Below are 12694 nucleotides of genomic sequence, written 5' to 3' on the forward strand. Positions count from 1 at the left end.
CGTAACACAAAAACTGTACATGTTCAAGCATTGCCCACAGCACAATCCTCGTGAGTTGCTGTTAAAACTTCATTTTGAAGGGAGACGACCCACTAACAGCCGTTTTGAAGTGCTTGCATTTGATTTCTGCTATTCAAAATGACTTTTAAAGCATCCTATGACTCAGAGTTGATACGAGATACACCTAATAAATATTGAAATGATGCAGTGTGGCAGAAACAAAACTATCCACCGCAGGAATTCAGACACTCGACACTGCGTTCTATACAAACATAAGAATGGCTGTGTGGTTATACGTGGCTGAAATTCATAAAAAGCTAAAACAACAATCAGTTATCAAGAGATGACGTATTAAACGAGGAGGAAGAGCTCCTATATCACTCGGCCTATAGAAGAGCTCATTTTGAAACTGGCAATCAAGCCGACAGCCAAAGAAGTGCTTTCTACATTGAACGCATGGAGAAAACAAACAGGAGGAAGAGAGATCACTGATACCCACTGCACTTCTCAGCAAGGTGCTGTAATATGAAACTCTGCAGTGAAAATGGTCTATAAGTGTTAGAGCTCCATGCACACCAGCAGAAAGAAAGTGCAACAAACCCTTACTGACATAAACGTCTTTTGCAAGCACACCAGTCTAAAATGCATCTCTGTTTGATTTTAGGAGAGAAAACTTGCAATCCTTTGTTTCGATACGCATGTGGTTGATAAAATAGACTGGTTTTGCTCATCTGAACAAGACTGTATGTGTGTGTACTAAAGCTTAAAACTTACTTATCAGCACCTCTGCTTTTTCTGTTATACTTACAGTGAATAGAATTTTAGTAATTTGTAGATATGGCACACAACTGATACATTATTGCACCTTTTTTGCTTTTTTCCAGCCCATTACAGATTTGAACGATGCAATGTGTTTAAATGCAGTTAAATTAATTATATTAATTTCAATAAAATGTTTGTGTTCATACTACACGCACAAAATACAATAGCCTATCTACATATGCAATTATAACAGCTGACTTTTAGAGTTATTTCTCTCTCTTGTTTGAGGGAAACAGTGTTATAGAAATATATGTAGGCTTCATTCAAACTCTCGCAAGACTGAAGTGATGCTTTTCTCAGCAGTGAGGTTCTGTTGTTGTAGAGATAAATGACATATCTGCACCTTCCAACAGTGTGTATAGAATAAATACAGTTTCAATTATTTAATATAGCCTAAATGTATTTTAAATTCACTGCAATATTTTTTTTTCTGTGACAATATACAAAATATAATCTCCCATGTGATTACCATCATGACAGACTCTTAGTCAGTCGATCTCGGCGTGCTTCTCCTCACCTGTGCATGCACGTGTTAACAGCAGTGGACGTGTGTGTTATGCTTCTATCCCAGCATTAAACCCGTTCTGCTGTCCCCCTCCCTTCCTTCTGCTGTCAACTTATCTCTCTTCCCTACCTTGCGCTTTTTATCCCGCGAGCGGCTCCTTTTCTTCGCCTTCTCCTCCTCTTTCTCCTTCCTCTCTTGTTCGGCGAGAGCCTCTAAATCCTTGTTCTTGCGCAGATGTTTGGCGGCTTGTGCCATAGTGGCGTTGACAGGCTCTGGATGTCTCTGTAGCTCCGCTGATGGATGAAGCTGATGCTGATGCTGGTGTGGATGTGGTCTGTGTTCCTCTCATGCAGTCCTGCAGCACTGGACTGAGTGTGTGTGAGAGTGTGTGTGTCCCGTCTCCCTCTCTCCTCCGCTGCAGCACTAGTTAGTCAGGCAGACAGACCTGAGAAGGCTTCATTGAGAGGGAAACTGCTGCAGCACTGCGCACCTCTCTCTCTCTCTCTCTCTCTCTCTCTCTCTCTCTCTCTCTCTCTCTCTCTCTCTCTCTCTCTCTCTCTCTCTCTTTCTCTATCGCCAGTATTCTCTTGAGTCTTTTCTATGTCGATCTCTCACTCTCTCGCCACTCCTCTTGTGGATACAACCTGCACTCCTCATACATGCACCTTCTCTCTGCTTGGTGTCCTATCTGAAGCAATTAACAAAAAAAATATTATGACAAACACGTTATGGAAGTATTTTGGTGGGCTTTGGGCTGCATCCATTTTTGGGACCTTCATAAATCAATTCTGACAGCAGAAAACCCATATGGCATTACCAGCGACACAGGACACCGTGGGTTTGGTATGGACTTTTACAATTGAACTGAATACTTCAACCTAACATCATTTGAGAAATGATTTCATACACAAGTTAAGGTTTGAAGGGGGGTTTGCAGTAAGATAGAAGAACCATTTTTGGTTCCCCAAAGAACCTTTCAGTGAACAGTTCTTTAAAGAAACACGTGAATATCATTTATTAATCTAAAGGAGCTTTTCCACTACAAAAAGGTTGTTTTTTTTTTTGCAAGGGAAAGTTTCCATGGATGCCTCATGGAACCAATAAAGGACCTTTGTTTTTAAGAGTGAACCTGTTTGGTGCATATTACGTAACTAAATAAAATTGTGACATATGGAGATTTATTTTAATATGTGCCTGGTCAGAGGATTGGCTCCTCCGGCTGATTCTGGTTCCTTCCAAGGTTTCTTCTTCATCAACAGTCTCAGAAAATAAAGTACATAATTGTACCTTTAGGGGTACAATAGCTTGTCACTGGGGCTGTACCCTCAAGGGTACAATATTGTACCTTAACCTTTAAAAGAAACGGTACATATATGTACCTTTTAATGCTTTTTGACCCTCAAAAAGGTACATATATGTACCTTGAGGTCCAATAATAAGCCCTATGAGTACGTTAGTGTAGATTGTACTTTGGGGGACAGAAATGGACTCTTACTGTACCCCTATTTCTGACAGTGTACTTAAATATCTTTTCTCGTCAGTCTCCACTGTTTCGGTTTCTTTAGTGTCACTATTTTCTGTAAAGTTGTTCTGAAACAATAAGTATTGCATGCGAATAGTAAAACGGACCTGGCATGATTAATACTGTAGGCATTGAAGCCGTCCTGCTCTTCACTCCACAGTCTCTTAAAATAAAGCATGTTTAAAACGCTCATTTAAAAGAACGCTCCCTCATTCCTCAGCCCCCTCCCTTTATCCAATAATGCAGCGAGAAGGAACCATGTGGAGATGGATACAGGATTTGTGTATGTGTGTGCAAACAGGGACATTTTGTACAGAAATGGAACAAAACCGTGCAGGACCGGGACACAGAGCTGTTAGTGGAAAGGTTTCCTTTGGGATAGTCGAGCGGGGGGAGGGAGCTTCTTTTGTTTTTCGATTTCAGACAGCATCTGCAGTGTGTATCCTGGAAAGCGTGCACCTGTTCTTTCTTTTCTCTTTCTCTCTCTCTCCCATAAAATAGCTCTACATCTCTCTCCAATCCTACTGCAATCTTGCGGACGCAAGCAAAAACAGGCTTTAATGACACACACACACACCCCCTTCCAAATGTTCAAAGCTTGTAAATAAAGGAATTTTGAAAACGCAAAACCAAATGTCATTTAGACACACCAGAGGAGGTGAACGTGATTTCACCGAGTACAACGTGTTCCTGGATCGACATCTTTGTTGATTCTGAAACAACATTCCAATCAACCAATCAGATTTGTGGGACAAGTTCACAGTTTCTGTCCATTTTAGGGTTGTGTGCTTCTACAACAGTGTTATTCACCTATCATTTCCCTCTGATTTTAGGGATAACTTATGGGTAGGGTTAGGTTTAGGGGTTAGGACTACATTTTCGGTCCAGAATGTTGTTTTCAAACAAAGTTTGTTGATCCAGGAACATGTCTTGGCAAAATCAGGTACATATCTACACCTCGATTTCTTTCCTCGTGCACAGTATTGAACATAAATATGGATAATTGACATGAAATACATTTGCATGCACTAATAAGGTGACATGCTGAACTTCTAAAACATGTTAAAAACAGCAGTTTGTTCATTCTTTTATAATTATTATGCACAAAACTCTTATGACCTTATATTAACTGTTAATTTATGCAATTGTTTGTTTGAAAGAATTAAAAGTGCAGTTCAACTGGTTGAGGTTGATATGGGGTTTAGAAATTAATTATTAATAAATGCAATACTTTTAGAGAGAGTAATTAGTACAGTCATCTAATTACACAGTTGAAGATGTCATTAGTAGCTAGTAATTAATTACTCTTTTAGAGTAACTTACCCAACACTGGATAGTGACCACTGAAATGTCATGGCAAGTAAGATTTACAACAAGCCTAAACATTAAATTGAAATTCCCCTGGCAGATAAAACAGGTTAAAAAACAAACAATCGACCTCAAGGAGACCAGAATATCAATAGGCATATGTCTAACAATTTTAAATATACCTATCAATATATATTTGTAAAACTCCTTACAGTTAATAGAATAGCCTATCATAATTATATAGCCTATACAAAAAATATTACTGTTTTGGTAACTTGGTGAGCTTAAATGTTTTACCATTGTCACTGGCTTTGCTGCGAGTCAACAGTTTTCGCCTGATGGTCGTGTTGTTTCATTTCATTGATTCATTCATTCCTTCATTCCTTCATTCGTGTTGTTTGTCCTCACGGGCTTCATGGGCTCGCAGTGATGCAGTCTGGTAAGATTGACGCGTGAACTTGACTGGACTTTGGAAGCAAACTCTGCCTAAATCACCACCATGCTTTTGATGCCATTACTGGATGTTTTGGATGTCAAGAGTTTTTTGGGACTTCTTCTCGTATCTTTACTCATTTTTGATTTCTGGAAGAGTAAGAATGCGCCGAACTTTCCACCAGGACCATGGGCTTTTCCGTTTCTTGGCAACGTTTTAATCGATTTCAACTATCGTGCGATGGATGAGGTGGGCTAAGTTTCAATCTTATTTCTTTCACACACGTTAAAAATAGCTGATAAAGACTCTTTCTGAAGCCGTGCTGATGTTATAGCCTACTCGTAATGTCAATAGCCTATATCAGCCACGTACTGGCTCAATCTGACAGAGACAATAATAACGCTTTTTGCCAGACAGTTACACGATAGACTTTAGAGCAGTTGCTCTGAACACAACCATGAAAACACTGATTTTTTATTTTTGAGTTAGTTTGTTGGGGTTGAAGTCTTTCTAAAGTCATCACACACTCCCTTGTTTGTTTACACACGTTGTTTACACGTTGATTCCCTTGACACTGACAGTATAACTGTTAGGCCTAACAATTTCACGATCTGAAAACTCATACAAAGAGCGAATTGTTATATAACAGAGGAACCGCAAATTTAACCTAATGTATTGCAGCTGGACGCTATTGCAATTCATTTGCATTGTGTCATTGTGGTAAGTGACCCTTGTGAAAAACAAGCACCCTTAATTGTGTTCACATCAAATCATGAAGTACTGTAGGCTACTTGTACTGTAAAAACTGTACTTGCAGATAACATAATATCTACATATACATGAATTAAATAAAAGGCCACTTAAAAATATTACAGTTTCATGATTGCTTAATACTTCTTAAGTGCATTTTGTTATTATTTCAATTAAAAGATTTAGGTTACATTTTATTTTAAAGTGTCTGTGTTACAGTGTAATTATGAGTAATACTAATTAACAACATGCACTTATAGGGTTAGGGTATGGTTAATGTTAGTTGCATGTAATCATACACATTTTATAGTAATAACTATAGTAACGACATGTAACGTGTAACAATGACACTGTAAAATAGTGTTACCAAGTTTTACTTTGAGTACATTTAAAATTATTGTCTTAATCTTTTAACTGTAGTGTTATTCAGTATTTATTATTAGTACATATTTTATGTACAGTGCTAAATTGCAATGTTATCATTGCAAATGTGTAATTACAAATATATTTAAACACATGACATACAAGTTTCATTTGAAATGTGTAATGTTTTGTTGGAATCAATAATTGGATCGTGGATCTCATTGCATGCAGTTTACTGAAATTAGAAGAAATACGCAAAATCAAAACATGAGAAAAACTACTGAGCAGTAACATAAAAGTTAACTTAAAACCAGATGCTAAACATATGAAACATAGGGCTATATATGTAAAGTGATAATAATAACTAAACTAGATAGGTATGAAGAATCAAAAACCATGGAAAAACAGGAAATGAATATAGACAGTATGGGACAAAATAACGTCAAAATAAGAGTCCATGGAAAAAAACAACAAAAAAACAAAAGTTTTAATAAATTCAAACTATATTCATTTTAATTTAATTTGTTTATCATGCAGGTGGCTGCCAAATTTGGCAACATTTTCAGCCTCAGAATGGGTTATGACAAGATTGTGCTGGTATCTGGGTATGAATGGGTAAAGGAGGTCTTGGTGACACAAGGAGACTACTTTCTGGACCGGGCCATATCTCCTCTTCTTCAAGAAGTATTTCAAGGAAATGGTGAGTCTAGTGTTTCTTGTGTCAGAATTATAGATTAGAGCCGCAACCAGTTTACCTGAATCTAAACATCGAAACCCAGTCACTCAACGATAAAGTACCCCTTGTAAAAGTTTTTGTTTTTCAAATGAATTATTAGGCAAGCCATTAAGCTGGCAAATTGTTTAAAATAACATTGATTTGTATAAACTTTCCAGGTATTTCTATGAGCAGTGGATACAACTGGAGGAAGCAGCGGCATTTTACCGCCTCTCACCTGAAGGCCTTTGCTGAAGACAAAAATGCTTTGGAGCTTCACATTCAACAAGAATGCATCTTTCTGTGTCAGACCTTTGAGGAAGAACAAGGTGTGATGCTATATTTGCCCCTGTTTCTGGGACTGTTTGCCAAATCCACTGCTTAGTTCGTTGCTGGTTATGAAGGTAAAAGAGTAGCAAAACTCGAGAGCACGTAGATGTGAATTTGAGAACTTGTTCAATAAATATTCGTACTTGTACGCGAACATTTACACTCACAGCTCCAATGTGAAAACCTGTAAAATAAAAATCTGAAGTTGAATGTTGAAATTTGCACTCGCAGACAATAGTCACAAACCTGTAATCTGAATTTGAAGCTGCAGACAAGTAGTCACAAATGTGTAAAATGCCATTCACAAAAATACAATGACAGACACAAACGTGTAATATATATTTGCATTTAATCTTATATTCACATTCGCAGGACAACCTCAATTAGGCACTTGCAACTTCTCAAATCTGTCACTGCAATTTCAGATTTCGCGCCTTGACTTTTGCTACTCTTTTCGCGATATATTAGATGCAAAACTAACTTGTGCACTTGAAACTCAGTGGCGGCGAGAGAGGATGTCACGTGTTTTTTAAGCCAAAACATTTTTATTAAATCATTAAATTCACATTTTTTTTATTATTTCTAGTTTACAACACATATTCCATGCCATAATTAAAGTAAATTTCCCAAAGAGTTGAGTCCGAGTGACAAAAAGTTTATATAATATATCAATTGGCAACTTTGTTTGTTAACAACACACTCACAAAGCTCTGTAACAAGTCTTAAAGGTACAATTCACACAACTTAAAATACTGCCATTTTACTCACTCTTATGTTGTTCCAGTCATCAGAATGCTGCTCTTTTTTCTGCTGAACACAAAAGTTTTTTTTTTTTTTTTCATGCAGTTCTTTTCCATGCATAGTGATTCATAGTGTTTCTCAAGCTACAAAAATAACTAATATATGATACATATTCTCCGCTTTGTTTTCGAACAGGCATGTTATGTTGGTTATGATACAAACTACAACCAATGGCATTTTTGTGTCAATGATGAATGCAATTAAGATTTGAGAGATTTGAGACATTACCCATTCTTTGCTTATAACAATATTATCCTTGACAGGATGCCCTTTCAATCCTCATGACACTCTAAACAATGCCGCTGCTAATGTGATTGGATGTTTTGTGTTTGGGAAGCGTTTTGACCACAACTTCACTGACTTCCAGAACCTCCTTCTAAATTCAGACTCCATGTTCATAGAAAATATTCCACAAATTCAGGTACTTTTTCACTGTTCCTTCTCTGAAATTCAGTTTCATTTTCCCCCAAATACACTTATTTGAGCTATTCATAAATTATTAGACGGTATATATTGTTTACCAGTGCTTACTAGCTTTTAGTTTGAATCAGATTATGTGAAATAAGTTGATGTTAATGCAAATATTCTGTTTTAATATATTTTTAGTTTTATAATGCATTTCCTGGGCTTGCCGAACGTTTCTATGGATCACATAAAACTATTCAATCAAACTACACAAAGCTAACAGCCTTCATTAAGAAACAAATTGAGAAACAAAAGAAGGATTGGGATCCTTTTGATCATCGTGATTTCATAGATGCCTACATTGGAGAGATCGATAAGGTAAGATAATGAAGACTTTTCACTCTTTCACTAGCAAGCATCATAACTTCATATTTTTTCATTCAAAGTCAACATGAAATGGCGTTCACAACCCATGTTAAGAGCTGAAAATATAGAGAAAGGAAAGGAAAGTCACTGTAAATGTAAAACAAAGTCATATGTTGTTATATCAAAAAAGTTCTATTTTTGATCAAAGATTACAAAGTCAGACAAACATTTTCTTTTGTTATGGACATGCATGAATTGTGTACACTAAAAACAGGAACATGCATTAAGAAAATAATATTGATTTCATGATTGATATTCATTAGTTTGAATATCAATCATGAGCTCAACTACAGTAGTGCCCAGAAAGTGATGTCCGGCCTAGGAAAATTGACATCTTCACCCTTAATTCAAATATTATTAACAATTTGCAAAAAATGTATCAAAAAAACAAGAGAGAACCAGCTAATTATTAATAACTCATTATTTTGTAGTAAATGTATGCTTTTTCCTGTGAGTTCTATTATTTTTTTTATTTGAATTATAAAATAAAACCTTACACTGCCTCAACCCAGCAACCGGAGGAAAAGGAGGGTTCCTCTCGCTTCCCAAATCCTGGTGCTCCCAAGTCCGGTGGTCCCAGAGCTTGTGGTCCTGGAGGACCCGACTCCGGTGGTCTCAAGTCCGGTGGTCCTAGAGGACCTGACTCCGGTGGTCCCAGAGCTCCTAAGTCCGGTAGTCTCAGAGGACCCGTCTCCTGTGGTCCCAAGTCCAGTGGTCTCTGCTCATCCAGCCATACCAGAGCCGCCCACTTTCCCAGTCACAGCCAAGGAGGCCATCCTTTCCCTCCATACCACTGCCCTCCTGTGTGTTTAGGCCACACACACTTCCCTCTTTGCTCCGTCCACTCCAGCCCCTGAGCTGCCAGAATCTGCCTCAACCCAGCAAGCGGAGGAGAAGGAGGGTTTCTCTTGCTTCCCAAATCCTGGGACTCCCAACTCCAGTGGTCCCAGAGCTCCTAAGTCCCATGGTCCTGGAGGAGCCGACTCTGGTAGTCCCAAATCCAGTGGTCCTAGAGGACCTGACTCCGGTGGTCCCGGAGCTCCTAAGTCCGGTGGTCCCAAGCCCGGTGATCCTAGAGGACTTGAGTCTGGTGGCCCGAAATCTAGCGGATCTGGAGGACCTGACTTTGGTGGTCCCAAGTCTTGTGGTCCCTGCTCACCCAGCCGTACCAGAGCTGCCCACTTTCCCAGTCACAGCGAAGGAGGCCATCCTTTCCCTCTATATCACTGCCCTCCAGTGTGTTTGGGCCACACACACGCCACTCCTGGCTCCTTCCACTCCAGCCCCAGAGCCTTTCCATCCTGCCCTATACCTACTACATTGGCCCTGCCACCCTTGGGGCAGTCATCTTTATGGGATTACACTCCCAACCTGCCAGAGCCTGAACAGCCTGGTGAGGTTGTCTGCCCTGGGATAACTGTCTCTTGCCTTTTACACATGTATTTGTGTTTGTTTCTGTGTGCCATGTGTCCTTCTCATGTCTCTCATCTTGGCTCTTGTTCCCACGTGGTAGTTTTGGTTCTTCTTTTTGTTTGTTTTTGGCACCTAAATAAAGCCCATTATCATTTACTCTGCGCCCGAGTCCTCGCCTCTTCCCTTCACCCAAACCTGACAAGTTTGCCTGTTTTTTGCCAGGGTTTTTGACAACCCTTTTGTCAGAGAAATACCTTAACCAAGTTCAGTTTAAAAAATCTATATTACTTTCCTCATATTTTGATGGTTTAATCAAACTTGTAGGGTCATAAAAGTTTTTTAGGACTACTACTACTACTGTTTTATGCTTTGATTGAATTCTTGGAACTGAATATTCAATCTGGTCCAGTGTTGTCTAAAATAAATCATGGCTTTGTTTTAGAGAAGGAAGGATACAGAGGCTGCCTTCACTGTGGAAAATCTTTCCTGTATCACTGTGGACCTGTTGAAGGCTGGGACACAGACCATGAGTGACACCCTACGACAGGCTTTACTTCTAATGATCAAGTACCCCAAAGTCCAAAGTAAACTTGAAAACATCTGTTTTGTGATATCTCTATAGAAATGTATATTCAAGTAATAAATTCAAGTAATCACAATATATGGTCTGTGGTTGTTAACATAGCCACTGTATGCAGCTGTGTGATTGTTGTAATTCTTCATAGAGAAAGTTCAAGATGAGATCGACTGCGTAATTGGGAAGTCTCGGCAGCCATGTTTGGTAGACCGAGCCAGTATGCCTTACACAAACGCAGTTATTCATGAAACTCAGAGAGTGAGCAACATCTTACCTCTGATTGCTCCCCGTCTGACAAGTCGAGACTCTGTGCTGGCTGGATACTTCATTCCTAAAGTACTTCTTCTCTAGTTTTGTACTATTGTTGTAATGAAATTTGGTATGGTTGCACTTCTTGGATTGTTTTGTCCTTTGGATTAATTGCATTGCTTATATTTTTTGCTTTGGGTAATTTGTAAATTGCATTGGGAACATACTGCATATTTGAACACGGTTTGTAAGGAAAACTGTTCAAATGTTCTTAAAGAGCCTGATTAAATTTGAAAACCCCTGATATAGGTTAATGCTCTTTGTAAAAAAGAAGGGTAAGGTGACATAGTTGTGTGTTACTACATGTACTTACTATTGTAATAATAGTAAATTATGCATAATTACAAGTAACTAACCCTAAACAAAACCCTAACCCTAACTGTAACTCTAGTAAGTACATGTAGTTAATTACTCACTTATTTGAGTAAGTACAATGTAACTACTTCACCTTAAAATAAAGTGTAACCAAAAGAAGTTTGCTTAATTGTATTGAATGTTCGTAGTGTTTTACAAATCTTAAAAGTACATTTTAAATAACTGTACTTGTAGATAATATGATACGTAAAGATAGTGCACTATCATGACTGTTCCTTAAAACACCTAAGTACACTTTTAAAAAGTCTACATTTACATTTTACACTTTTTAAATCATGTTTTACATTTTTAAATCATGTTTTAGTAATCTTTTGTCCTGTTTTGAAGAAGTACACTTGTGTGACTAACATACTAAAGTAAATGTAAAGTACCAATTATTTGAATACATACAATTTTCAATAGAAATTACACTGAAGTATATTTTAGTTTACCATAATTTCTGGTCAGTGCATTTGGCAGTACATTGACTTTAACCATTTCAAAGACAATGGAAATGATTATGAAATTACATATAAAAATGTACTTAAGTAAGCCAAAAAAAGCACTCTAAAGGTCAGTTACTACATTTATTATGAATTTAAATTATAATACATTTTTATTTAATTGCAAATAACATGCAGTTAAGTGTCCGGAATTAATTTTGCACTTAAGTATATTCTTTTAAAGCATATTATTTCCGTAATAAATACTTTTTAAATGTATGCTAAAGTTAACTTTTTTTCACAATGGACTGTATTTACAGATATGAAAGTTTTGCTGTTATTAATTGTAATTACATGAATATGTTTCTCTGTTTCCTTTCACACAAGGGCACAATGGTGATTTGTAATCTCGGCTCTGTGCTGAAGGATTCATCGCAATGGGAAAAACCAGATCAGTTTTACCCTGAGCACTTCCTAGATGACCAAAGGAATTTCAGGAAACGGGAAGCATTTTATCCATTTTCTGCAGGTAGTCTTTTATTGTATTTCGCTCACACTTACAGATAATGTTTAATGTAAGACGATGTGTGCATACGTGTATCCTGCCTTTAAACTTCTCCAGGGAAAAGGTCATGTCTTGGTGAGCAGCTGGCACGGAATACACTGTTCCTGTTCTTCACTTCACTCCTCCAGAGGTTCTCATTCTCACCTCCTGAAGGACCACAACCTTGCCTCGAATCCCAGGAAAAGGTCAAGACGCCCCCTAAACCCTGCCAGATCTGTGTGTCATTACGTTGATAGGAACAATAGGAATTACAACTGGACCTATACTAACTGAGATCTATTAATAGATTTTATGCTAATTAATGCAGTAAAATGTAGTCAACATGCAGTAGCCACAGTGTTTATATCGGGTAATATATCTATGCATTAGAATGAATTTGATTCTGTTCATAGATTTTTTTTTGATGGGAATAGTGATGAAGTCTTGTACATTTCTCTATTAAACATCTATGTATAAGGACTTATTCATGTCAATGTTGTGATCATTTTTTATTTTATTTAGAATGCAAAATGCTAATTACAGTGCAAATGTGAATATGAGGTTGTTCCAATTGATGTAAGATCCAGTTTATTCCCCGGAAATTAAAGTGTGAAGTCAACAAAAAAAGCGTTTGTGATCAAGCGTTTCATCTTCTTACATTAGTTGTAGCAATA

General features: G+C 37.7%; 2 protein-coding genes across 15 annotated transcripts in view; one reads left to right on the plus strand and one right to left on the minus strand.

Moving 5' to 3' along the window:
- Positions 1-1677, minus strand: part of ank1a (ankyrin 1, erythrocytic a) — a 139886-nt gene extending 138209 nt beyond the window's left edge. For 10 of the 14 annotated variants that reach the window (XM_084413708.1, XM_084413707.1, XM_084413706.1 and 7 more), the window contains exon 1: positions 1457-1677. In XM_084413708.1, coding sequence (XP_084269834.1) covers positions 1457-1582 — 126 coding nt within the window. In that variant the 5' untranslated portion in view covers positions 1583-1677. The remainder of the gene's footprint in view (positions 1-1456) is intronic. The other 4 variants (XM_084413704.1, XM_084413702.1, XM_084413692.1 and 1 more) reach the window with 1 other exon arrangement.
- Positions 1678-4572: 2895 nt separating this feature from the next.
- Positions 4573-12504, plus strand: LOC311293615 (cytochrome P450 2J2-like). The gene is made up of 9 exons (XM_084414016.1): positions 4573-4839; positions 6241-6403; positions 6598-6747; positions 7813-7970; positions 8156-8332; positions 10236-10377; positions 10519-10706; positions 11864-12005; positions 12099-12504. Exons 1-9 carry the CDS (start codon positions 4657-4659, stop codon positions 12272-12274), a joined length of 1479 nt encoding a protein of 492 aa, XP_084270142.1. The 5' UTR covers positions 4573-4656; the 3' UTR covers positions 12275-12504.
- Positions 12505-12694: the final 190 nt, after the last annotated feature.

The sequence above is a fragment of the Rutilus rutilus genome (assembly GCF_951802725.1).
Source record: "Rutilus rutilus genome assembly, chromosome: 7".
In the NCBI taxonomy this organism is placed as follows: Eukaryota; Metazoa; Chordata; class Actinopteri; order Cypriniformes; family Leuciscidae; genus Rutilus; species Rutilus rutilus.